This window comes from Urocampus carinirostris, chromosome 3 (genome assembly GCF_059441175.1).
Source record: "Urocampus carinirostris isolate Australia breed hairy pipefish chromosome 3, RoL_Ucar_1.0, whole genome shotgun sequence".
In the NCBI taxonomy this organism is placed as follows: Eukaryota; Metazoa; Chordata; class Actinopteri; order Syngnathiformes; family Syngnathidae; genus Urocampus; species Urocampus carinirostris.
In genome coordinates, this window is record NC_142351.1 from 61,905,980 (window position 1) to 61,930,310 (window position 24,331).

A 24,331-nucleotide genomic window follows, 5' to 3' on the forward strand; every position below is an offset into this window, starting at 1 on the left:
CATTACACTGATTTGTGTCATGTGTGGCGTCTTTTTCTCGTCAGTTTATCCTAAAATGAACTGCACTGTTTTGGCCTTGATCCATTATCCCCAGTTGACTATTTCTTAAAGCGGATCTGAAAGATTTAATTTGTGTCATGTGTGACAGCGCTTTCTTTCGACCTAAAATGTACAGCACCCGTGTTGCAGCGATCCAATATCCCCAGTAGACTATTGCTGTATTTCAATATGAGGTACACTTTTTTTCCCCACTTCAAAGCTCTTGTAAGACTTTCCCTCTCCAGATTTGACATGCGCTCACAAAACAAAGAATGTCCTAAATCTCGTTAACCCTTCGCAAGAGTCTATGTTCCATTATCCCCACGCGGTCAGACTTCCTGTACCTCGTTGGAGATGCGTCTATGGTGGTTGTTCCTCATCCTGACCCGAACTGGACTTTGGACCTCGTCGGAAGACGTTCCGGAAGCTTGGTCGCTCTCGCCGTCTGAGCCCATCTTCACATTTTCGTGGACGATGCCTGGAACACACAAAAACAAATATACATTTATATATTGTATACTGTAATTCCTTGCTACAAAGGTTCTTAATTAATAGATCCAACAGCGCTGTTCCAAGCCAATCAGAATGCGAGACGGACGACAGACAGCCAGGCCTCTTTTTTATTACACAAAATGCATGGCATACTAACAGCTTCACCATCTCAACATGCATAGGCTCGATGGGAACCGAAACAAAGAAATTAGTTCTACAGTTGGTGTGTTATTTTTATGACGCTGCTGCTGGGTCGATTATTTGTCAGAGAAATTCGTAAGCGGCCGCTTTACTTGCACTTTCTTTGAGTGCATCACTTTGCCCTCGCTGGCATACCTCGTAAGCATATGACAAAAACAAATACAAGCGAAGGTGGTCGTTTGAAACTTGTAAATTATTATATCCTCTATATACCATTATTCCTCACAAATCTGGATCCATTTCTATGTGTAATTGGTGTGGGGCTTCTGACTTCCTCGTAGATTGCCAATATTTTGGATCCACCCTTAAAAGGTTATTTGTGTCTTTGGACACCTTGACGCCATGAATAAAACTTAAATTCCATCCATCCATTATCTGCACCACTTATCCTCAGTAGGGTCGCGGGAGCACTGGAGCCCATCCCAGCAATCTTCAGGCAGTGGGCAGGGAACACCCTGAAATTGTTGCCAGCCAGTCGTAGCACACAGGGACAGACATTTCGCTCACTCATTCACACCGAGGGACAATTTGGCCAATTAACCTGAAAAGTATGTTTTTGGAATGTGGGAGCAAACCGGAGTGCCCGGAGGAAACCCACGCAAGCACGGGGAGAACATGCAAACTTCCACACAAGAGGTTCGATCTCATGACCTCAGAACTGTGCCGCACACACGCTAACCACTGCGCCGCCGTGCTGCCCTAAAACTTATAGTATAATATAAATTATATATTATAATATGTGTACTCTTCAAAACCCTTCCAGGATCCATCGGATTAATGAATCACCCAAATGGAGAGTGTGAGGAAACGCCTCCACAGTACCCAGCATGCAGATTTAGAACATGCCAGCGGAATAATAAAATCCTGCTTGTGGAGACCCATTACTGTCTTTAAATGTAACTACAAGCTTTATTGTAACAACTCAACTAAAACGGCATGCAAACTACAATTATATTCATGCGTTTTGTTCTTTTGGTTTATAATAACAATGACATTGCACAGATTCGGCAGACAAAATGTAGTGTTGGAGAAAGTACAAATTATCATATCAATCGATGGATCAATGCTTGCTTTGTTTGTCAGTAATAACTATGAAGAAAATATACTGTCATGAGCACCATAACACTAAAAGATTATACAAGTACTCAAATACTATAAGTAACACATGCCTTGGCTAAACAAATTCATCACTCATTCCTATAAAGTGGCATTATCTTAGCTGTACACATCAGTAGCTATAGTACAGTGACTACCAAAGTGGGGTCCACATACCCCAAGGGGGTGAAAAATGTCTTTTCAGGGGGTCTGTGACACGATGTCTTGAGTGCTCAAAAAATTACAAAATTCAAACTTTGTGAAGTTCGTAGGTAAGACAAGTCGCTAAGATGCATGTCTGCTATTGATTGATGCGATATGAGATGTTGGTCTGCTATAGGTTTGAATCACAGCGTCATGAAAATGCCAAGATGCTATTAGCTAAACTAACAAAATTCCTTCCTCTTCATTTGATTAAGAATCTCATGCATTTGCAAATACTTTGCAACACAATATTGTATTTTTCCTATTGTATCCGATCGTGATCGGTCCCAAGGCTTGCAGTGATGGTAAAGGGAAAAGCAAAAACATGATAACTATGGAAAAGAAGCTCGCGTTTATCAAGAAATACAACAAATACGTTACCCTCACAACAAAACTATAACCAAACATCCAGTTTGTCAGTTATCAAGAAGTGGAAGGCAATTAAAGCAACAAAGTATTCTAAGAACATGACCATCCTCACAAGTGGAAGTTTAAAAATCCGTTTTCATTTCAATCTGCAATAACAGACACCCCCCCCCAACCACCTGCCTGCATCAACCTGAAACTCCACTGTGCCAGCTCAAGTCAGGTCGTACCAAAGGTAAATAAAATGTAATCTTCCTTTAAATATATATCTATATATATCTTATTTAATCATATACATGCTTATTGCATAAAAGTAGTACTTACTATAAACTACCGTATTTTCCGCACTATAAGGCGCACAGGGTTATAGGGCGCACCCCCAAAAAATAGTTTTTGGTCCTATATTTTCCATACATAAGGCGCACCGGATTATAAGGCGCTACAATGGGAACGTCGAAAAAACAGTCAGATAGTTCAATCAAACTTATTACACCCTCAACATTCCAAAAGCTTGCAAAGAAGCAAATACGTGTCTCAGACATGTACGGAAACAGTGTCCGTACGATGTCACCAATTACTTAAATGCATCGTTCCAAACATCATTCGGAAGGTTAAAGTCTTGGGATTCAAGAAATGCTAAGCATTTCTTAGTTTCCATTTTATTTTTTGCTGGCAACTGTGTGGACAGCAAAGTAAGAATTTTATTGTGCAGGGAAACGGGGTTCTTTACTGTGCATATGACAATAAACACTTTTAAAAATAGACTTATCACAGAAACATCAAGATCGTTCTAAAACAAGATACCGGGAAAATATAAAGCCGCATAGCTCACCTAAGGTCTCTTGCAGCCATCACGTTCAATAATGATACGTAACCATGGTCCTCTTACAACCATGAGTGTAGTAAATCCAGGAGAGTAAAATATTTACAAATACAGAATATTAAAAAATGTTTTCTCTATGCCGTAGTGCAACTCAACCGTGATTCACATTCATCTTTTTCGGCCAATTGCAGGCTTTGTTTCACCCCTTTAGCCTATGCGAGCTTGTAAATGATAAAAAAAGATCCGCCCCCTTTACCTACAAATAACTTTAGCCAATAGTGACGGATTCAAATGATGATTGACACATTGGTTAGGAAATGAAACGCCGGTATATAAAACCCAGCATACACCGCGGACTACTTCGCCTTCGGGGGAAAATTTAGTCGGCGGCTGCTTGCCTCAGTTGCAAGACTTTGCGACTGAATATTGATCCATATATAAGGCGCACTGTATTATAAGGCGCATGGTCAGCTTTTGAAAAAAATAAAGGCTTTTAGGTGCGCCTTATAGTGGGGAAAATACGGTACCTAGGTATTTTAGTACGAGAGTTTGGAACACACAGGCTAATTAGCATAGGTTTCTTTCCCCTGCTATAAGGCAATTTCTCCTCTCCACACCCACCTCAGAACGGATACATGTAGTCCACTAAACTAAAAGCATGAGTAAGGATACAGTTACAGAATCGAATTCCTTCAGAAAGCCAAGTCGACAGTATTTGTATCATGCATTAGCGCTCCCCACCTCCACCATGAAACTTTAAACTGACACCTGAGCGAGATATTCACCTTATGAGAGCAGACTGAGTAAACGGGTAAGCACGGAATCTTTATTACTCGTTTATAATTACTACGTGGTGGGCTTTTGTTGAAAAACCAGACATTTGTATTTGCGTAAATAGTTGGTCCATGTGGGTCACTAAACATGAGTTGTGCTAAGGGAAAATTTCACTATGTGTTGTCCCAAAACTTTCGTCAACATGTTGCTCCTGCAAACAAGCTCATTAAACACCAATTTCCAGAGCAGATGATAAATGTCAAGAAAACCTGCTGGCTCCTGGTATGGGGCTTGGATGGCTTGCTGGGGGCCAAAACATATGTGTAACAAGCTTCTAATGAACAGTTCTTCAGTTGTATTAGTCGTGGTTTTCCATATTCAATAAAAACGAGATGTTTTCTATGGTTTGAATTGGAATTTTGCATGAGTAATTATCTTGATCACTTGGGGATAGCTTGGCAAAAATTCAATATCTTGATCAAGTCCAGAAACATTACCAGAACTGCCTAATATTGAAAGTTTCAGAATGGATCGAGTTTTTTATAGTTGGCAAAAAATGTACAAGTAGCATTTAAGAGCGCTTTTTCTAGGCTGATGGTAGTTCTTAGATGATATCACTTAGAAAAATAGGGTGTAATAAGGAAAGGAAGAAAAACAGGAGAAAAAAAACAAGAGGGGGGAAAATAGGGGGAAAGCAAAAACAGGAAAAACAAATAAAAAACTAAGGCAAAAAAGGGGAAAGTAAAGGCAAAAAGGAAAATAGTGGGGACATTAGAAATAAATGAAATAATAGAGAAAAAAAATGCTAATTAAAAATAAATAAAAAAATAAAAGATCAAAGAGATTATATAAATGAGGAAAAAAGAAAATAAAGTGAAAAAAGATAAAAACGGAATAAAGCTAAAAAAATGTGGAAAAGAAAAAAGGAAAATGGAAAAAAAAATGAAGAACGACACATAAGAGAAAGAAACAATATATTCTCAGAATTATTACTGACACCCAAAGTAAGAATTGGTTGATTGTCCCCCCCCCCCCACTCGCCATCATATACAAGGTTACAATTAATTAAAAATCAACAGCTTTAATAAACAATTGACATAACAGAAGGAAAATATGGGCAGACAGGAAAAAGCTGGAATTTATCAATCTGATAAGGTGATCAATCGATGGCTGATGTAATTGTAACTGTAAACTAGAATAAAGACACGTATACAAATACACTTTGCATGTTTTATTGTTTCTGAACAAATCCTGCCAATATGATTATTATTTAAAAAAATCAGTTATTAAGTCAAGTCAAGTCTTTTTTATTCGTATAGCCCTAAATCACGAAGAGTCTCAAAGGGCTTCACAGATTATTACACTATATTACACAGACTATTTTTCAGCCGACGAGAAGAGTAGGTTATTCATATTAGCATTGATCCCAGAAGCAGAATGTTATCAGATATTGGTAGGAAAAAACAGTTACGGCTCGTTATTAGCTCTTTGGACTAAATCCTCCTGGCACTGAATGATAGATTCGCCTCTAAATTTAGAGGAACGGAGCTGCTGCAGCCATTTCGCTGGCACGGAAATGACTTATTGAAATATTCAAAAGAAGAACAACCTGCCCAGAAGCAGCACACTTTATCTGTAACGTACAAAAATATGTATTATTCAAAAACTCAAAGATGTTGTGGTTAGGTGAATGTTTTATTTACAATTTATCAGGAAAGTATTTTCAATGGCGATTTTAGATGTCAGGCTAATGCTATTTTTTGGGAAAATAAAAGTTTTGCCCATTTTATGACATGTTAAAAGGCACAAGTTTTCGCTAATGCAACTGCTAGCTTTATTAGAAAATAGCATTGCTTTTGTGGCTAACTCCGCCTTACTGTCAAAGAATCATTTTAAAATTCTAGTTAGTTTAGAAGATGAGGCTAGTGTCAAGAACGCTATATCCCATGCTGGCGTTGACGCAGCCGCATTCCGCTAACGCTAGTGTCTTTGCATTAATGTTTAATCTTGCAAAAGCATGAAGGACTTTATGAAGATGGCAATTAAAAAAAAATGTTAGATCCTCTCTGGGGTTTATCCTGTTCAGACATTCCCCGGCTTGGATTTATCGCATGCTCTCGCTAACTCAACTGCTAGCCGCATAAGCTACCTCCACCTCTGGTTCGCGCCTCGGCCGAGTCATACCTAAGACTTATAACATTGGTAAAAATGGCGGCGCCCTCTGTTGGCTGCGGCTGCATCGGCTCGCTACAACGGGTCAGGTGTATCGACATTTCGTTCTTACAAAGAATGACAATACAAAGGAAATTATTATTATTATTATTATTATCTGTATAATCGTTTTAGATGTTAATGCTAGTGTCACAAACGCTAACTACTTATGCTAGCATTGCAAACGCAGATCGATTCTGCTAATAATAGTGTCTGTATGTCATGCCAATTTTGAGAAAATTAAATCATGAATGACTTTACCAAGCTTCAAAAAATTGAAACATTGCTCAACCGTCTATTGTCAACCATTCTTGTCCCTGGCTTGGATTCAGGGCATGTATCTGCTAATGCAGCTGCTATATGCATTGGCAAATAGCTTTACTTTCGTGGCAACCTTTGCCTTAGCCTTTGGATGTTAATGTGAGTTAATTTAGGAGCAAATCCTAACGTCACAAACGCTAACTGTTTATGCTAAAATTGTGGACGCAGGTGCTGCCCACTAATGTTAGCATATATGCATTAATGTTTAATAGTGCAACATGGTGAAGGAATTTAACCAGTTCATGATTTCCAAAACACTGTTAGATTGTCTCTGGGGTTTATTCTGTTCCGGCAGTCCCTATCTTGAATGTAGCACATGTTTTTGCTAAAGTAATTGCTAACCACATCAGCAAATAGCATTGCTTTGTCGACAAATTTAATTTAGCAGCCAACGCTAGTCTCACCAATGCTAACATATTATCCGAACATTGTGGATGCAGGCGCTATCCCCTATTGCTAGCATCTTAGCATTTATTTTTAATATTTTTTGAGAACATTAAATAGTGAAGGACTTTGAAAAGATTGAGATTTTAAAATATTAGAAAATTGTTAGATTGCCTCTATGGTCTATTCTGACAGTACCCAGTTTTGGATTATTTTTCACCTGAACCAGTACGCCAGCAAGCCGCACGAGCAAATAGCATATATTTTGTCACCAACACTAACTAGTCATGCTAGCATTACATCACACAAACGGTAAAAAGAATGTCATTTTTGTTTGACTATTTTGTGCCAGGGGTGGTCGGAATGCATTAACTCAGGAGGTAGAGCGCTCGTATTCACACTGCGAGATTACAGGTTCAATTCCCGGCAACTCCAAAACACTAAACGGCTAATGCACTGGGATAAGCAGGTAAGTGTCTCAGTGTGTGAGAATGGGTTAATGTGAAGCACATAGTTATAATATAGTGCTCGACTTGAAAAGCGCTATATAAATGCATTCCATTTACCATCAGCCAATTAACACCTGTGATCTACTGGACATGGATCTAAATATTTTGTTATTTTAGATTAATCTTCCAATCAGATTTATCAGCTCTTTTTCTACTAAAATTTAGTAACTAAATGTTGCCTCCTACAAGGATATATTTATTGTACAACTTTTCAAAGGACTTCCGAGAAAGGGCCCAGTCAAAATTGCCCCTCCTAGCTGCATAACGACTCCCCCAAATTGACGAAAAGCCAATCAATAACAAAAACGATTCTGACTCACCGATTCGGCTTCCCAAAGGATGGCACGGATCGAGAACCCGCAACATCCGAAAAGGTGACATCCTCAACGGCGGTTCCCTCTCACCCATCCTCACTTCTACCATCCTGGGGTCCCCCACACGGGGCCCCGTTGGTGGCAGGCCCTTGGGGTCTCCAGACCCATTCATTACTCGTTTTAAATCCAAAAACAAACAGTCCAACGTCCAAAAACACTTCCTGGTGTGCAAATTAGAGCAATTTCCAGGTAAGGTTTTCCCTGGGTGGGGCAGGCAGGGGCTGGGCGGGGTAGAATCAAGTGTCCCGTCCCCTGGCGATGCAACAACTCGGCTTTACGAGTTGCACTTGTCGACACTCCCTTTTCTGCTCACCTCCTTTTTCCCCGCAGTCACTAGGCTTGCTGACTAAGGAAGGTCAAACGGTACGAGCAGACGGAATGCACAAGGGGGAGGCAGGGAGAGGTATGAATAAACATCCGGCAGAAGAACGTGAGGGGTGAGTCTCACTCTGAAGTGCAGCGTCATCTTCAAGACTTTCTCGTCTCGTGTGGCTTGATCGCTCTTACTGTGACGGGACCCTGATGTCTTTCCTTTCCCTGTTTTGTCCTTTGCTTGTTCCCCCCTCAGTATTGCCCTGGGGTCTTACCTCCCGTTTACTCCTCTTTTCCTTCCCTCCTTTCTTTTGTCTTGATCTCCGTCTTCCCTGTTTTGTCCTGTGCTCCTTCTCCTTTTCTCGTCCTTTACTCTTTTTTTCCCCGATTTTGTCCCTGTCCTCGTTCCTACACCTTTTACATACCTCGTCCTCTTCCCGTCATCTCAGCAGTGGATCCAGCCTTCCCCTCTCAGTTCGACGTCTTCCTCCAAGCCCCTGGCATGCCACCAGTGCTCTCAGTAATTGTTATTCGTACCGCTCCCTCCCTTCACCTTGCTGATACCCTCCTCTCTCTCCGGAGATACCGATCTGTCTTGTTTTTTCTCTCCACTCGCCCTCTATTCATCAGTCTGGGTGCGTTTTTTTATTGCAACGGGTTTGCATCATTGTTTTACATAACTTATCTACGGCTTGCGAGTCAGGTGACATTTTTCTCGTGAGACCTTGTCAAGTATGCCACAGAAAATTGCTCAATTTTATCAGTATTTTTTTTCTTCCAGTGATCAGCCAAGTATCAATTATTTTATTTCTGTACACAAAATATCACCACAGCAGGAAGATTGCACGGCAAAAAAATAACTTAAGTAATTATGTCAAATAACAAAAATTTACACGTGATTTTGCAGATTTTAATTATAATTTTCTAATTTTGATTTAAAAAAATACAGTACAATTTATAACATATTTTTTTGTTTATTGTAAGTATTATTTATAGAAAAAAAACACTATTAGAATAGTTAAACTTGAAAAACTGTTTAAAATATATTACAATTCCAGCAAAATTATTCTTAAAATGAAGAATTTGCATTAACTCCTAAGCGAGGGTGACGACAAATGGTAAGAAAAAATATATACTGTCAATTAAGGCAACAATAAAAAACAACAACATGAAACTGGAATTTTTTTTTTTTTTTTAACTTTTCAGTGTGCCTCAAGATTATTTCATTAAAAGTGTGTCTTGGCTCCAAAAAGATTGAAAAACACCTTCTTAGATGATAATGTCTAAATCGAACCAAAATAGAACAAAACATTTTCTATTAAAACCCGTTTATGATATCGAGCATCTATATTAAACTCATGGCTCAAGGGCCAAATATGGTCTGTTACCACATTTTATGTGGCCCGCGAGAGCTTATAATCTGTGAGTGTCCACATTACTGAGGTGTCAAACTCATTCAACTTGGGGGCCACATGGTAAAAAAATAAAACATTCTAACAGGGGCTGGACTAGTAAATTAATGGTATAAAGGTGTGCCTTAGCTGGAGGAGTGAAGGTCTTTTCAGAGGCTCACAATTAAATTATGATTCAGGGTTGTAAGATTTGATTGTAAAATGACTATTTTTATTCTTCATTAAGACCTACACTTTTGTAGTGTTTATCAACTTTGCATTTATTAACAAAAAGCAAAACAACAATTGAATTAATTTTGTCAACAGCTTATTCAAACGCACGCAGGCTGGAATGTGACAAAAATTGCATAAAAATACTAGTTTGAATGATTGATTGAATGATTTAAGTCTTTCTGCTTTTAATTTTTTTAAAGAAAATGTTCACCTGAATATGGAAACTACACTGTTAGATTTTGTATCTATTATTGAAATGAGCTAAATGTCCTTTAAAATTATCCAAAGACACCCAAGTGCTACTTTTTAAAATTTTGTATTTATGTTATAACTTTAAACAGCGCGCCCATTACTTTACTTTAATTAAAATAACATTGGTATGGGTTTCCTCAATGTTCTCAGGTCTATTAATGGTAGTCAGCAAATACAGCTACACTGAGTCCATTGCAAGTGGTGGCTGACTTTGGCGACAAGGAGTAGATATATTTAAAACTGCAAGTCATTGTTTGTAACAAGGCAGCTCATTTTTCTCTTGTGCCTCTATCAGCACCGTCTCACAGGCCACTTAAAATTATGTGCCGGGCCACGTTTGGCGTGTGGAGTTTGACACATGAAGTCTAAAAATGAATTGGTCAATAGTTCTTTGACCAAATATATTTGATACATTTAATATTTAGTAGACACTCCAAATAAAGAGAAGGCATCCATGGATTTTGAACTTACAGGGAGAACAGGACAGATCCCAAACCTCAAATAAAAAAACTACAACTTGTTACAAAAGCCTTCCCATGAATGCTTTACTTCTATTAAATCTCCTCAGTTACGAAATCATAAAGGGTATAAAAATCAAAGAATTGGAACATGATTGGCCGACAATGATCTACACAGTAAAATATTGTCAAAACAACAGTGAGGTACATCTAAATAACGAACTGGCCTTTTACTACATTTCCCACAATGCCTACTATGATGACCACAAAGTGACTACTCAGCGCCCCGGGATCAGTTTTAGGGTATTATATGTTATAGGAGTAACTAGTGGTGTAATTGCAGGTCTGAAATGACACCTTTTTGTTTTCTAATTTTCCTTTTTTAGGGTAAAGTTAGGTTTTTTCCGTTTTGATTTTGAATACGTCTTCCCTGCAAGGAAAAGATGGAATAAAAAGGTAGGCAGTTAAAAGCTTCAGTTTCAGCCTAATCACGCTGGGCACACTTTTCAGTTATATAGAATAGAATACAGAATAGAATATACCTTTATTGTCATTGTTACAACATGGGTTGAATATATTGTGACAACGAAATTGGACGTGGCACTCCAGGTCCACATTTTACAGTGAGGATAAAGAAAATAAAGAGATAAAGGAACAAAGATGTTTTTACTGTCCTTGATTGCATAGGATTTGTTTTCCTCCGAAGGGGGGTGTATGAGTGAGTGAGGGACAGACAGAGATGGCCGGATCCAACTAGATGTTTGATCTTACTGTACACACATATTGTATTGTACAGCTGTTTTTGTGCAAATATTTCGTGATTTATTTGTATTAATTAGTGGTTAATGTTTTTTTCGTGCTGTGCCTAGATAAAAAGTCAAAAGTAAATCAACTCTAAACTAGGTACAATACCACATTTTTACCACTACCAGGAGGGGTGCTGTTCCACTTTGCAAGCTTCAAGACTGGCGAGAAGAAATGGGATGCACGATAAGGTAAAATTCTATTTCTGGACAATCATGAGCTTTTATTTATTTTATAATGGCCGGCTTAACAAAAACAAGTGAAATAAGTCACTCAAACATTATGCAAGTGCTTAGATACTCACTGCATGGCTCACCTGCAAAGACTGAGAAAAACATCACTCAATCTTATCAAATGGCCTTATCTTAGCTATACACATTAGTACAGGGGTCACCAACCGTTTTCAAGCTTAGAGCTACTTCTTGTAACCAATTAGCAGGAAAGGCACCCAGTTTGATATGCATTTAGAAAATAACCACTTCTCATGTTATTACTATGTTGTTTCAAAGTTATTACCAGGTCAATATTTGGATGTAGGGTTAAATAACTCAGTTGATCACTAAAATGTCAATTTTACTAGTAAATCGCAATTACCCAGCACTTCCGAGCTATTGTCAGAACAGGTTTGCGGGCACCCCAACTGTCCTTATGGGGCATCACATTGGAGACCCCTACTAGAGAAGTTGTAAGAAATCTTAATAAACTGTACTACTAGTTTGCTTATAAATTATATGAATTCTTGAAAATTAGATGCGGTTTCTATCACCATTTTATAATAATAATCTGTTTTATTGCAAGAGGATTAAAATGACTATCTATTTTAATCTAGTAATTTTCAACAGGAAGCAATAGAAATAAATTTACAGTGCAGTGAGCGACTGATGCATCATTGTCTGTTCTCGAGACTGCGACTGTTTAAAGGTCAAGGCAATAAAATGGCCGCCTGAACATGCGACTTCACTTTATATTATATGGGATACACAATAGCTATTCTTTCTTACAGGTACAGATGACCGATAAAATACTGCTTCTAATAACCGATAACACATGTCTCACAGACGTGAGCTAGACCATAATATTGGAATATAGATATTGCAAAAATGGGCACATGATTTGGTTGTTTTCATAATGTGAAAAGAGGTCACTTCGAAACATTACACATTAGTAACTAGAATGAATAAAAATATATATTGTACTACTAATAAGGGTTTGCTGTTTTGATGCAAATAGTGCTGTCAGTGTCCCCCATGAAAAAATGTATTTTTCATTAAGCATTTTTCTGTGCCATTTTTTCATTCATGTATTTATATTATTTACAAAATATTGTTTGACCTCCAAGCTAGCCCCAATCAATTAAAGTTTTTCCCATTTTTCCTAGTCTGTCTGCCAAGCCAATCAATTCAGTTGTAATTTATTTTCTATTTAATTTACCTTATTTTTATACTAATTCCTTTGCCTTATGATCTTAACTGTAGTATATGGGTCGCTAAGGTAAAATGATAATAATATGATCAAATACAGTCAGGGGTTTATACACCCTCTTCATGGCAAAATTCAAGCACTTTTAAAGCACTTTCAAAGCCCATTTTCCAATGTCTCCAGTACCTGGCATCTTGGTCTCTTCACCTGGATTCTTGGGCACGATAATGCTCCTCATGACAAATACAAACTAATGTCAGCTGCCGTTAGTCACGGGGCAAGAGGAAATGCAATGGTGAAGCGAAGCCACTAGAGCAGGCACGTTTGGGGTACTCGAGCACCCCCAAATTCGACCCAAGTACCCCCAAAAACGACAGTATAGCATTTTTAAACTATTTTCCTTAATAAAGGACATTATATGCTTAAATAAAATGAAAAACAATAGCTAAAATATAAGAAAAGTAAAACAAAACATAAATGTGAACATTGCAGCATTGGAAATACTCCAGTGCCAAAAAGGTGGTTAATTTGATTCCTAAGACCGCTCTCGACCCCTTCCCTGCTCCCCCTTTCGCCCGTCTAGTGTCACTTGCAGCATTGCGGCAGAGTCTGTGGAGGCTTTGATGTACTACGGTGAGAGTATGTTATCATGGAAGCCCAACAGTGCCATAACTCAATTTAAAAAAAGAACATTCAATTAATAAAAATGGCCTTAAAACAAACATTCAATTGATAGAACTGTATTTTGAAATAAAAAGCCGCTAGCAAAATATTTTAATTAAAATGTTATCATAAATGAAATTATACATGTTGTATCACACTCTGGGTGCTCAGCACCCTCAAAACTCTGAACCTAAAATTGCCCAATATACACTAATGAGGAACATAAATGCTTTGAATCTTTATAGCAAGTAATGTCTCAATATAGGGTCTTTTTTTCTCTTTCGGGCTGATAAATGTGACTTTATATTTAGCAGTTATCGGTTGAATAACTAGCGTGCCTCCCTAGTAAAAACTGGTGTTTTTCTTTTTATTTTTGCCAGCAGTTCACAAATGGTAACGTCAGTCTATGGTAATCCCTCAGGCAGCAAAACTTGGTACAATGCAGCAGCCGGAACAAATTCAGCTCTATTATTGAAATAGTTGGAAGGTGTGTACGCTGTTTTGCGCTCGAGTGTCGTTCCTGCTGAGTCATTTAGCTATTTGACAGTCAGAGCACGTTGGAGCTTTTAGAGCCACGACATGATGTAATACCACTTTCTTGCTGCGAAGTGTGTCTTCTTCCATTGCACACAGCTTCATTCTAAGCTACAACGACCCCTAGTGGTAAATTATTACACACTGTCACTATTTGGACACCACACACAAACCCGTTGTGGGGGGTTTTGTCCTTCCGGGATGAAACGACCTTTGATTTATCCATTTTATTCATTCATTTTATTTATTTATTAATTCATTCTTTAAAGCATCTCTTGCCTGGAGGCAGGTTGTGGTATTTACTGCTATGGAGTGGTCAACGGTTTTTTTTTTAATAAATGATTTATTGATTAATTAATCCAAAGATATGTGTTAAATATCTAATAAATCCGTCCCGCCTTTCGGAACACACCAGATTTATTATCAAAAGGTCGCAGGTTCAATTCCCAGCTCCTCCGTGTTATATGTTATGGGCTAGACACTGAATGGGTAAGTGTGAAGCGCTTTGGGAGGTCTTCATTGACTTGAAAAGCGCTATATAAATGCAGACCATTTACCATTAGCGCAAAAGGCTACCAATTCGAAAATATCATGTTATTACCAGGTTGTAATTATAAATGGTTAAATAGGCTCTGTCAAACACTAAACACAGGGTTCGTACACCTTTTTCACGGCCAGATTTAATCACTTTTCAAGCACTTTCAAGGCCAATCTTTCAGTTTTTGCAGTACCTTCAATAGGCAAAAAATTCCAGCACTGATCAAAGGGATGTTTTTTTGTTGTTGACTTTGTTGATAATAATAAAGTACATGTCTTGCTGCCATCACATGCCTTGTGCTTTTTGAGCTGTTCTAATCTATGATCTACGATCTTTTTGTGTCATTGAGCTGCTATAAACTGACACGAATTCTGCCATTCTGTACGCGCAGCTTGGCTACATCACACTTGTCTACAAACACGAAAAGGGCTCTAAAGGTGTAGGGTAATAATTGAATTTAATAGAGAAGACAAAAGAAACGTACTGGATATATAAAAAGCAGGAATATTTGCTAAATTTAGACTCATTTTAACCATATAGATTGCTCTGAGGCAGAAGGCATTCAATATTTCAATCTTAGAGACAGTTGATCTTTTGCTGATCGTTTTACTTACCTTATTTTCCGCACTATAGGGCGCACGCCCAAAAAATAGTTTTTGGTCCTATATGTTCCATAGATAAGGTGCACCGGATTATAAGGCGCTACAATGGGAATGTCGACAAAACAGTCAGATAGTTCAGTCAAACTGATTACCCCCTTAACATTCCCAAAGCTTGCAAAGAAGCAAATACGTGTCGTAAACACGTGCGGATGCGGTGTCCGTACGATGTCACTCAAATGCATCGTTTCAAATATCATTCAGAAGGTTAAAGTCTTGGGATTCAAGAAATGCCAACCATTCCTTAGTTTGTATTTTCTTTTTCGCTCGCAACTTTACTGTGCATATGACAATAAACACTTGGAATTGAGTTTAATTCACTCAACTCATCACAGCAACATCAAGATCGTTCTAAAACAAGATACCGGGAAAATAGAAAGCCGCATAGCTCACCTAAGTTCTCACGTTCAATAATGATACACAATCATGGTCTTCTTACAACCGTGAGTGTAGTAAATCCTGGAGAGTAAAATGTTTACAAATACAGACTAATGAAACATGTTTATGGCGTCGTTTAGCAAGCTTGCTATTCAGTCATCTTTTTCGGCCAATTGCAGGGTTTGTTTCGGCCCTCTAGCCTATCCGAGGCTCCGAATAATTTTAGCCAAAAGCGATCGATTCAAATGATGATTGACACATTGGTTAGCCAATGAAACGCCGGTATATAAATCCCAGCATACACCGCGGACTACTCCACGTTCGGGGGAAAATCGAGTCGGCGGCTGTTGCGTAAGTTGCGAGACCTTGCGATTTAATATTGAGCCATATATAAGGCGCACTGTATTATAAGGCGCATGGTCAGCTTTTGAAAAAAATTAAGACTTTTAGGTGCGCCTTATAGTGCGGTAAATACGGTATTTTAATTGAGATATTTTGCGTGTTTTTAAGAGGATCTGTGTCTAGATTGGTTTAAATAGAATTGTAAATAGTTATATTTTTGCTTTTTGTCATTTATAATTGATTTTTTAATTTTCATTTTATTATTTTGCTTTTTCGGGAATTTTATGTTATTGTTCGACTTTATATGTTTTGTGTGTAAAAAGCTAAAATTGTTTTGTATTTTCCAATTTGTCGATCTGAAAGTTTTATTTTATATTTAATGTGTTTTTCAGGGATCCCCTGCAAAACATAAAAACTTACTAAATACTAAATAATATGGTGCACAATGTTTTATTATTATTGATAAGTTATCATTAAAAAAAACGAGGAGTCGTTTGGGTGCCGAGCCAAAAAAAGCCTGTTCACTAAATAGAGCTGCGACCAGCAGGGGGCAGAGACGCTTCACATGACAACGCCGTAATGACAAGGCATCATAGCAGATGTGTCGGTGTCATTTTTTTTCTCTTTTACATTTTTCTTTATTGCATGGTCTGTAGAGATGGGAAGCTGCGTCGATGGTGTTATGGACTTTTTTTGACTATTTTACAGGCTTGAGGCGTCGTTGCTGTCATAATAATAATAATAATTTCCTTTGTATTGTCATTCTTTGTAACAATGTACACAGAACGAAATGTCGATACACCTGACCCGTTGTAGCGAGTCATACTTTCTGGAGAAATTTCACCCAATCACCTCTTGTTTTCTTTTATTGATGTTCACTATATTTGCGTACTGTTACACAATGCTAAATCTATTCCACCCTGGTCATCCTGGAAGGGGATTAGCACTTGTGAGGCCCCTTTTCAAGGTTTCTTTTTTCCTCACGCTGAGGTTTTAAGTTTTTCCTTGCCCGCATGTTGGTTTAAGATCAGGTGATGGTGTAACTGTAATCCTGTGCAGACCTTTGAGACATTTTTGCGATGAAGGGCTATAAAAATTAATGTTACTTGACTTGACTCTATAGAGTCATATTTCCAAGAAACATGGCAATTATAACACTTTCTAGCAATTTGAAGCACCTCACCCAAAATATAAACATTTTCCTGACCTTGAAAACACAACGTCAGATTTAAGCATTTTTAAGGAGTTCAAGCACCTGTAGGAACCCCGTAAACATCATGCCAGTGAGAAATCAAATTTCTTAGGAATTCACAATGACCCATTCATTTTCTAAACCAGTGCGGTGGGCTTAGGGGGCTACCTGGTGCACCACAATCGAGACCAGTTTTTGATTATTACCAGAAAAAATAATTTTAAAGACATACATTTTAATGGACACGCACACACAAGTACTCAATGACGTTGAAACGTTTAATACAGGGCAAAGCCGACTTTACTTCCTCAGAAGGCTGGCCTCCTTCAACATCTGCAAAAAGCTCCTGAAAATATTCTATGAGACAGTAGTGGCAAGCGCCCTCTTCTATGCGGCAGCGTGTTGGGGAGGCAGCGTCAAGAAGGATGCCTCTCGTCTCAATAAACTGGCTAGGAAAGCGAGCTCTGTTGTGGGCAAAGAGCTGGACAGCCTAACAACAGTAGCTGAGAGACGAGCACTGAAAAAGCTGAGGTCAATCATGGACAATCCATCGCATCCACTACACAGCATTATCTCCAGACAGAAGAGCAGTTTCAGCGACAGACTGCTGTCACTGTCTTGTACTATGGACAGACTGAAGAGATCTTTTCTTCCTCATGCCATGAGGCTCATTAACTCCACCCGGCAGAGTAAAGGCCCACATTAAACCACACCACCTACATTGGATATTACCGAATCTTACTGCAATATGTATTCTGTGTAGCACTATTTAGTTACTCTATATAACACGCTACAGTGGGCGTTTGCACGTCACACTGGGTATTTGTATATTGCATTCTTTTGGCTTTATTATTGTACTGTTCTCAGCTCAGGGATGCTGCTGGAAATGTGAATTTCCCTTCGGGGATGAATTAAGTATCTATCTATCTACTGAAGGGATTTATTGAAAAAAGTGAGACTTAACGGAAAAGTGTGTATTATGTAGCATCTGTTTTGGCGCATACCTCAGCCCCTAACAATAGAATTAGGGATAAAAGTATCGCAGTTTACTTTTCAGGATTTTGCTACTTTGCAGATTTTCATTTTGCCTTGTGTATTGCTTCCTATAGGTTAAACGGTTGCCTGCCCTTTTTCTTCCTGTATCTGCTTATAAACCAATAAGGTTGTACACAAACAGCATTGACGAACCTACATTACGTATGCACAAATCTTTTCATTATTCAAGCTTCTCATAAAGCCATCATGCCAATAAAAAGCTCTGGACCCACAAAAGCAGCAAGAGGCAGAGGAAGATGCTTTCTATTGCCAACAAACTTGGCCTCTCCACATGCTAAAGGAAGTTAAAAGCATTTTTACGCCTCCATTTTGTTCTACCAATAACATCCACATGATAGCGACACAATATCATCTGAAGTAAAGTGAATGTTTTGAAACGGTCATAAATAATCGTTAATTTTTAATACAGCCTGCCGAGCACAAATGGCAAAATATATATTATACCATCACATTAATAACATAAGTCCATTATTCACCTTTTGGACCAAATTGAGGTTTTTATTCAAAAGGCGCAATTAATAGACTTCTAAGTTAAGACAATAAAACGTTGTTGTTTCAAGTTGATTCATGTTTATTTGTTTTGCCCTTAATCACAAGGAGTCTCAAAGGGCTGCACAGACCACAGATGATTGCAAACCAGACTATCATTACACCATCCCCTGATCTAAAACCTACATGAGGGCAAGTCTAAATTATCTACCTGCATCAAAAAAAAAAATATTTAAGAGCAGTCTTGCCTTAAAAAAAGGGTCCCAATTAGTGGAATTGAATTCTCACAACATTTTCTCAGTGCATACCTAAATACATCAAATATGTTTAATCTAAATAAAAATGTAATACAATAGTAGAATAGTAATAAGTATCAACCCATGACTTAATTTAAGTCAGTCTTTTTGTTTCGTTGCCGATGTTTGTGTCCAATGCTAGTCTTGCGAGAAATAAGTCACACTGTACTGGTGTAGTGCAGATTCATTAATTGTAAAAGATTGAACACCCTGTACTCAATCTAGGCAAATACTTGTCAAAATGCCAACATATACTTAAATAGTAAACTAATTTACATTATTTTTATTTTATTGATTCTTAATAAAACGATTAAACCCATAGCCATACATTTTACGACACATAAATGTAAATATTGAATTTAATCATTTCCTTTTTATTAAATCATAAATATAAAATCAATACCATTTTAACACATGTATATTTGTAATAAATTACATCTTTCATCGACCATATTTGGATTTATTCAATTTGTTACAGCAGCACTCGTAACGAGGACGAGCGTTCATGCTCACATGCTACATTTGACCAATAGACGGTAGCATATCCCAACAAATACAATGCAATGAACACACCCTGCTGTGACCTACCAGTACTAAGTCTGCAATCCACCAGTAATTCACAATCTACTTAATGAGCACCCTTGTTTTATCTGTTGCCTTTTTACTCAGCCAAATAAATGATGAATATGATTTTGGATCCATTCATTTGTAAATCTGACTGCCTTCACTAGACACCAATCTCACAATGTGAGCTACACAAAAGGGAAATTTATTATGCATACCGAGAGATCCAGTCCTGTGGAGGTTGAGATAGGCTCGGTCTCTTTCCAGCCCCCCTCCAAGCTCTCTACGAAGGGCAGTGCGGCCCAGATGACCAGCGTACTGCCGCAGGAAGGAGGGGGCGCTGTGGGAGGCCGGATGATGCACCACGCTCGACACCATCGGTTCTAGCGGAGGTCCAAGGGGGGGTGAAGCAAATTGAAAAGGAAGGAAAACAGAGAGCAAGAAAGGCTGTGAAAAAGAGGCCAGAAAAAGAAGACGAATACAAGCTAAGACGAAATATGCCAGCAAGAAATAACATAGGACTGTTAAAAAACAAAAGGGAAAAAGTTGGAAGATCAAATTAAAATTTTGGACAAATGATCGATGAAAATAAACATTAACGGACTGTTTTCGGCACTGAAAATGTTTCTGCAGCTTTGGTCATTTTTGGCCAAAAGAAAAACTCAAATCAAAATAAAGCTTCCGAAAGACTGATGTTGTCATTTTATGCTTAAGGATAGACAAGCCATATGAAGCGGTCATTCACTCAGGGCAGAGTTAGTCAATTACACAGCTGCTTATCTTTTATTTTTTAAAAGAAAAGGAAGGGGACAGAAAACTCTCCCAAAATAGAAGCTCTAACAAGGTTTAACCTAAAAATCCATTTTCTTCAAAGTTTGCTTTGATTCAAAGTTTTTGTTAGTCACTAGCCAGACTTTAGCTAGTTTTGGCATGCCAACACGAGGGAGATAACTTACTAAAGTTGAACCATTTTCATTCATAAACATGCACCTGACATGTGTGACATTCAATCAATTTGCCCTCAAAGTTTTTATTAATTGCAAGCCGGACTTTGGCTAATGTTGACATGCTAACATTACAGGGCTAACTTTCTATAGCTGAGAAGCTCCAATTCGTAAACATGTACTTTCTGTATGACATTCAATTCATTTGCATTTTGTGTGCATGTTAGCCACAAGCTGAACTTTTGCTTTTATTTTACTCCAGTTGAGCAGTTTTGATTTGTAAACATGAACATTATGAGTGAGATTCAGGCCAATTTGCCCACGGAATAATGTTTACATGCCAAACACTACAGCGGTAACTTATTAGAGTTGAGCTGTTTAGAATATGGTGCTAACTTCATATATATATATATATATATATATACACACACACATATACATATATACACACACACACACGTATTTGAACACTGCTATTTTATTTATTATTTTTCTCCCTCTTAGAAAACATGGAGGGGTCCGAAATCATCGTAGGTGCATGTCCACTGTGAGAGAGATAAGCAAAAAAAAAAAAAAAAAACACTCACAAAGCATGATGCTACTACCCCCACACTTTACAGCAGGGATGGTGCACTCGTCCTGTCCCATGTGCAGAAATACACCCCCAAAGCAAGATGCTACTACCCCCGTGCTTCAAAGTAGGGATGGTGTTTTTAAGATTGTACTCTTTATTGTTCTTCCTCCAAACACGCTTGTGGAATTATGACCCAAAAGTTCCATTTTTGTCTCATCTAACCAAAAAAACTTTCTCCCATGATTCCTCTGTATCATCCAAATGGTCATATGCAAATCTAAGACGAGCTTTGACATGTGCTGGTTTAAGCAGGGGAACATTTTGTGCCATGCATGATTTAAAACTATGACATCTTAGTGTATTACCTACAGTAACCTTGGAAACGGTAGTCCCAGCTCTTTTCAGGTCATTGACCAACTCCTGGCATGTAGTTCCAGGCCGATTCCTCACCATTCTTAGAATCATTGAGACCCCACAAGGTGATATCTTGCATGAGGCCCCACTCCGGTTAAGATTGACCGTCATGTTTAGCTTCTTCCATTTTCTAATGATTGTTTCAGCAGTGGACCTTTTTTTACCAAGCTGATAGGCAATTTCTCCATAGCCCTTTCCAGCCTCATGGAGGTGTACAATTTTGTCTCTGGACAGCTTTTTGGTCTTCGTCATGTTACAAGTTAAAGTATTACTGATTGTATGGGGTGGACAGGTGTCTTTGTGCAGCTAACGACCTCAAACCAATGCATCTCATTTAGGATGATACATGAAATGCAGGCGGACTTTTAATGGGCGGACTAACAAGTCTATCAGGGTCAGAATTCTAGATGATACCACAGGTGTTCAAATACTTATTTGCAGCTGTATCACAAAAATAAATTGTTTAAAAAATCATGCATTGTGATTTCTGGATTTTTCTTCTCAGTTTCTCTCACTGTGGACATGCACTTACATGATGAATATTTCAGAGCCCTTCATGATTTCTAAGTGGAAGAAATAACGGTGTTCAAATACTTATTTGCCTCACTGTGTGTATATATATATATATATATATATATATATATATATATATATATATATGGCGAGAGTTTTTTTTACCATAATTATTATTTGGCTATGGCAAATATGACAATGCAAGTCGTTTCTTGCATTAGACTGCACCTACTACGGCACCGCCATCTTCAGCAATTTCTTCTTACTCCCGTTTTTTTTAATCACTGTTCCCTTTCTTGACCATCAAAAGTTAAGGTTTTTGAATTTGGCCCCAAAATTTCATTTCAGTGCATTGCTAGTAAAAATACTGTGTAACGACAAATTGAGGGGGAAAAAAAGAGAATAAAACACATCAGAAAGTAGCAGCCCAAGAGGCATCTGAGCGGTAGGATTTAAACACTCAAAGATAGACCAGAAGAGCTGCTGAGATATACACTGGGATGCATGCTGGGAATAAATAGATTCTTTTAGACAGGGAGGGGATAACAGTCATGGCAACTAAATCTCCATCATAGTAATTAGAAATCGTAACTTTGTGCAAGAGGCCACATGACATCTCCTGCTTTTTAAAAAAACAAAACAAAATCCCAAATACCCCCCGCTTCAGTGTACAACCCCCCACCTTACAATGTTTTCACTTTACAGTGTAAAATGAGATGTATTCTCAGCTACTCATCCCGGCTCCTAGGCTTTGTAGCGTATTATGAACTGACCGATAACGGATAATGGATAATGAATAACGAAGATAGAACAATAACCCTTAAAAAAAACCCTTTGTGAGTCGGCGTCAAAATATTGTATTTTTGTACTGTATTTATTGGTTATGGGTCCAAGTTAAGTCAAGTCATTTTTATTTGTATAGCCCTAAATCACGAAGAGTCTCAAAGGTCCAAAGATTTGTAGTGATGCTATAACTAGAAGGTAGAGAATATGCCCAGAAACAGTTGACAATCAGGACAATTTAAAGTAAGCTACAGAGTTTTCTAAGGGCATGACAATTCTTGCAAATGGAAATTTTGAAATGAGTTTTAATCTGAATCCACAGAACTCGAGTCGCGCCAGAGGTAATTATTTAGAATAGTTTAGAATGTCAACAAAACTAACATGACTAATATTTCACTTAAACTAAAAACTAACAGTGCAGGAAATAAAATTTGTTTCAGCAGCAACTTTGATGCAGGTACATAAAATGTATTAAAACATATTTATAAATGTTTTTTTACAATTATTAAATAGAAAGGTTAGTACAACCCACATGACTTAATTTACCTTAAGACAAAATGTGCATCAAAATTTCAAAACAGTTGGCGAATTGAAAAATGTGGGCACTCCTGTTTTAGAGCCAGATTGACCAACTATTGTTATCGTAATAGCTATTCACTTCCACTTGAGCGTGCTTTTTGAGCTCTCTCATTCACAAACAAACACACTTGATTGATGAACTAATGTTATGATAAGAGCTAATATTTCAGTCTAGTCCAGAATGTGCCTCTCTAAAAAAAGTCAACTACTTTTTCAGCTATCTCTGAATCACAAACACACTTTTCTATCACAGACACAGGCATGTCAGGATGACTTGGCTAAGCTGCCGTTTTAATGTTATTGTTCCTGCTTCAGTGGCTCCGCCCCAGTCTTTATCCATTCAGAAGGTAAGGGGTGCATAGCAAGGAGATTGGAGGGCAGGGAAGGACTAGGAGCCACGGAGAGTCTCAGCTGCTTCTGAGACTTTATAAACTTCCAGACAAATAAATAAAAATGCCGGTACCGATATCTGTCAAATTCCCAAATATCAGTGCCGATAATTGGGAAACCTCTAATGTACATTTATTTGTCATTTCATTTGATAATATACACATATATTACACTTAGGGGCAGCACGGCGGCTGAGTGGTTAACGCCTCCACGGCACAGTTCTGAGATCATGGGATCAAATGCTGTGTGGAGTTTGCATGTTATTCCCGTGCCTGCGTGGGTTTCCATCGGGCACTCAGGTTTGATTCCTCATTCCGAAAACATGCATGTTAGGTCAATTTGCCGGTTCAAATTGTCCCTAGTTGTGAATGAGAAAGTGAATGGTTGTCCCTCTATATGTGCCCTACAACTGGCTGGCAAGCAGTTCAGGGTGTCCCCTGCCCACTGCCCGGCAATTGTTGGGATGGGCTCCAGCACCCCGGCGACCCTACTGAGTATAAGCGATGCACATAATGGATTGAAAAATGGATGGATATTACACATAAGTAGTAGTTGCTACACACTATTTTATAATTTTACCGTTTTTATCTAGGGTACAAAAGGTTCAGAAATTTTTAGCTAGTTACCATAGGTTTCTATCCCCTGCTATACAGAACCAATTCATGTCTACCGAACTTGTACCTGAGCATTTAACCATAAATACGCATATTTTCCCCCTCATTCAGCAAACTAAATCTCCTCCAGAAAAAAAGGGTCAGCA

General features: G+C 38.2%; 1 protein-coding gene across 6 annotated transcripts in view; it reads right to left on the reverse strand.

The window, feature by feature from the left end:
- The window catches only part of LOC148370366 (cyclin-dependent kinase 17-like), a 75,486-nt gene that overhangs the window by 30,979 nt on the left and 20,176 nt on the right, over positions 1-24,331 (reverse strand). For 4 of the 6 annotated variants that reach the window (XM_088332858.1, XM_088332857.1, XM_088332859.1 and 1 more), the window contains 2 exons: positions 19,593-19,757; positions 384-517 (listed from right to left, as the gene is read on the reverse strand). In XM_088332858.1, coding sequence (XP_088188984.1) covers positions 384-517; positions 19,593-19,757 — 299 coding nt within the window. The remainder of the gene's footprint in view (positions 1-383; positions 518-19,592; positions 19,758-24,331) is intronic. The other 2 variants (XM_088332860.1, XM_088332861.1) reach the window with 1 other exon arrangement.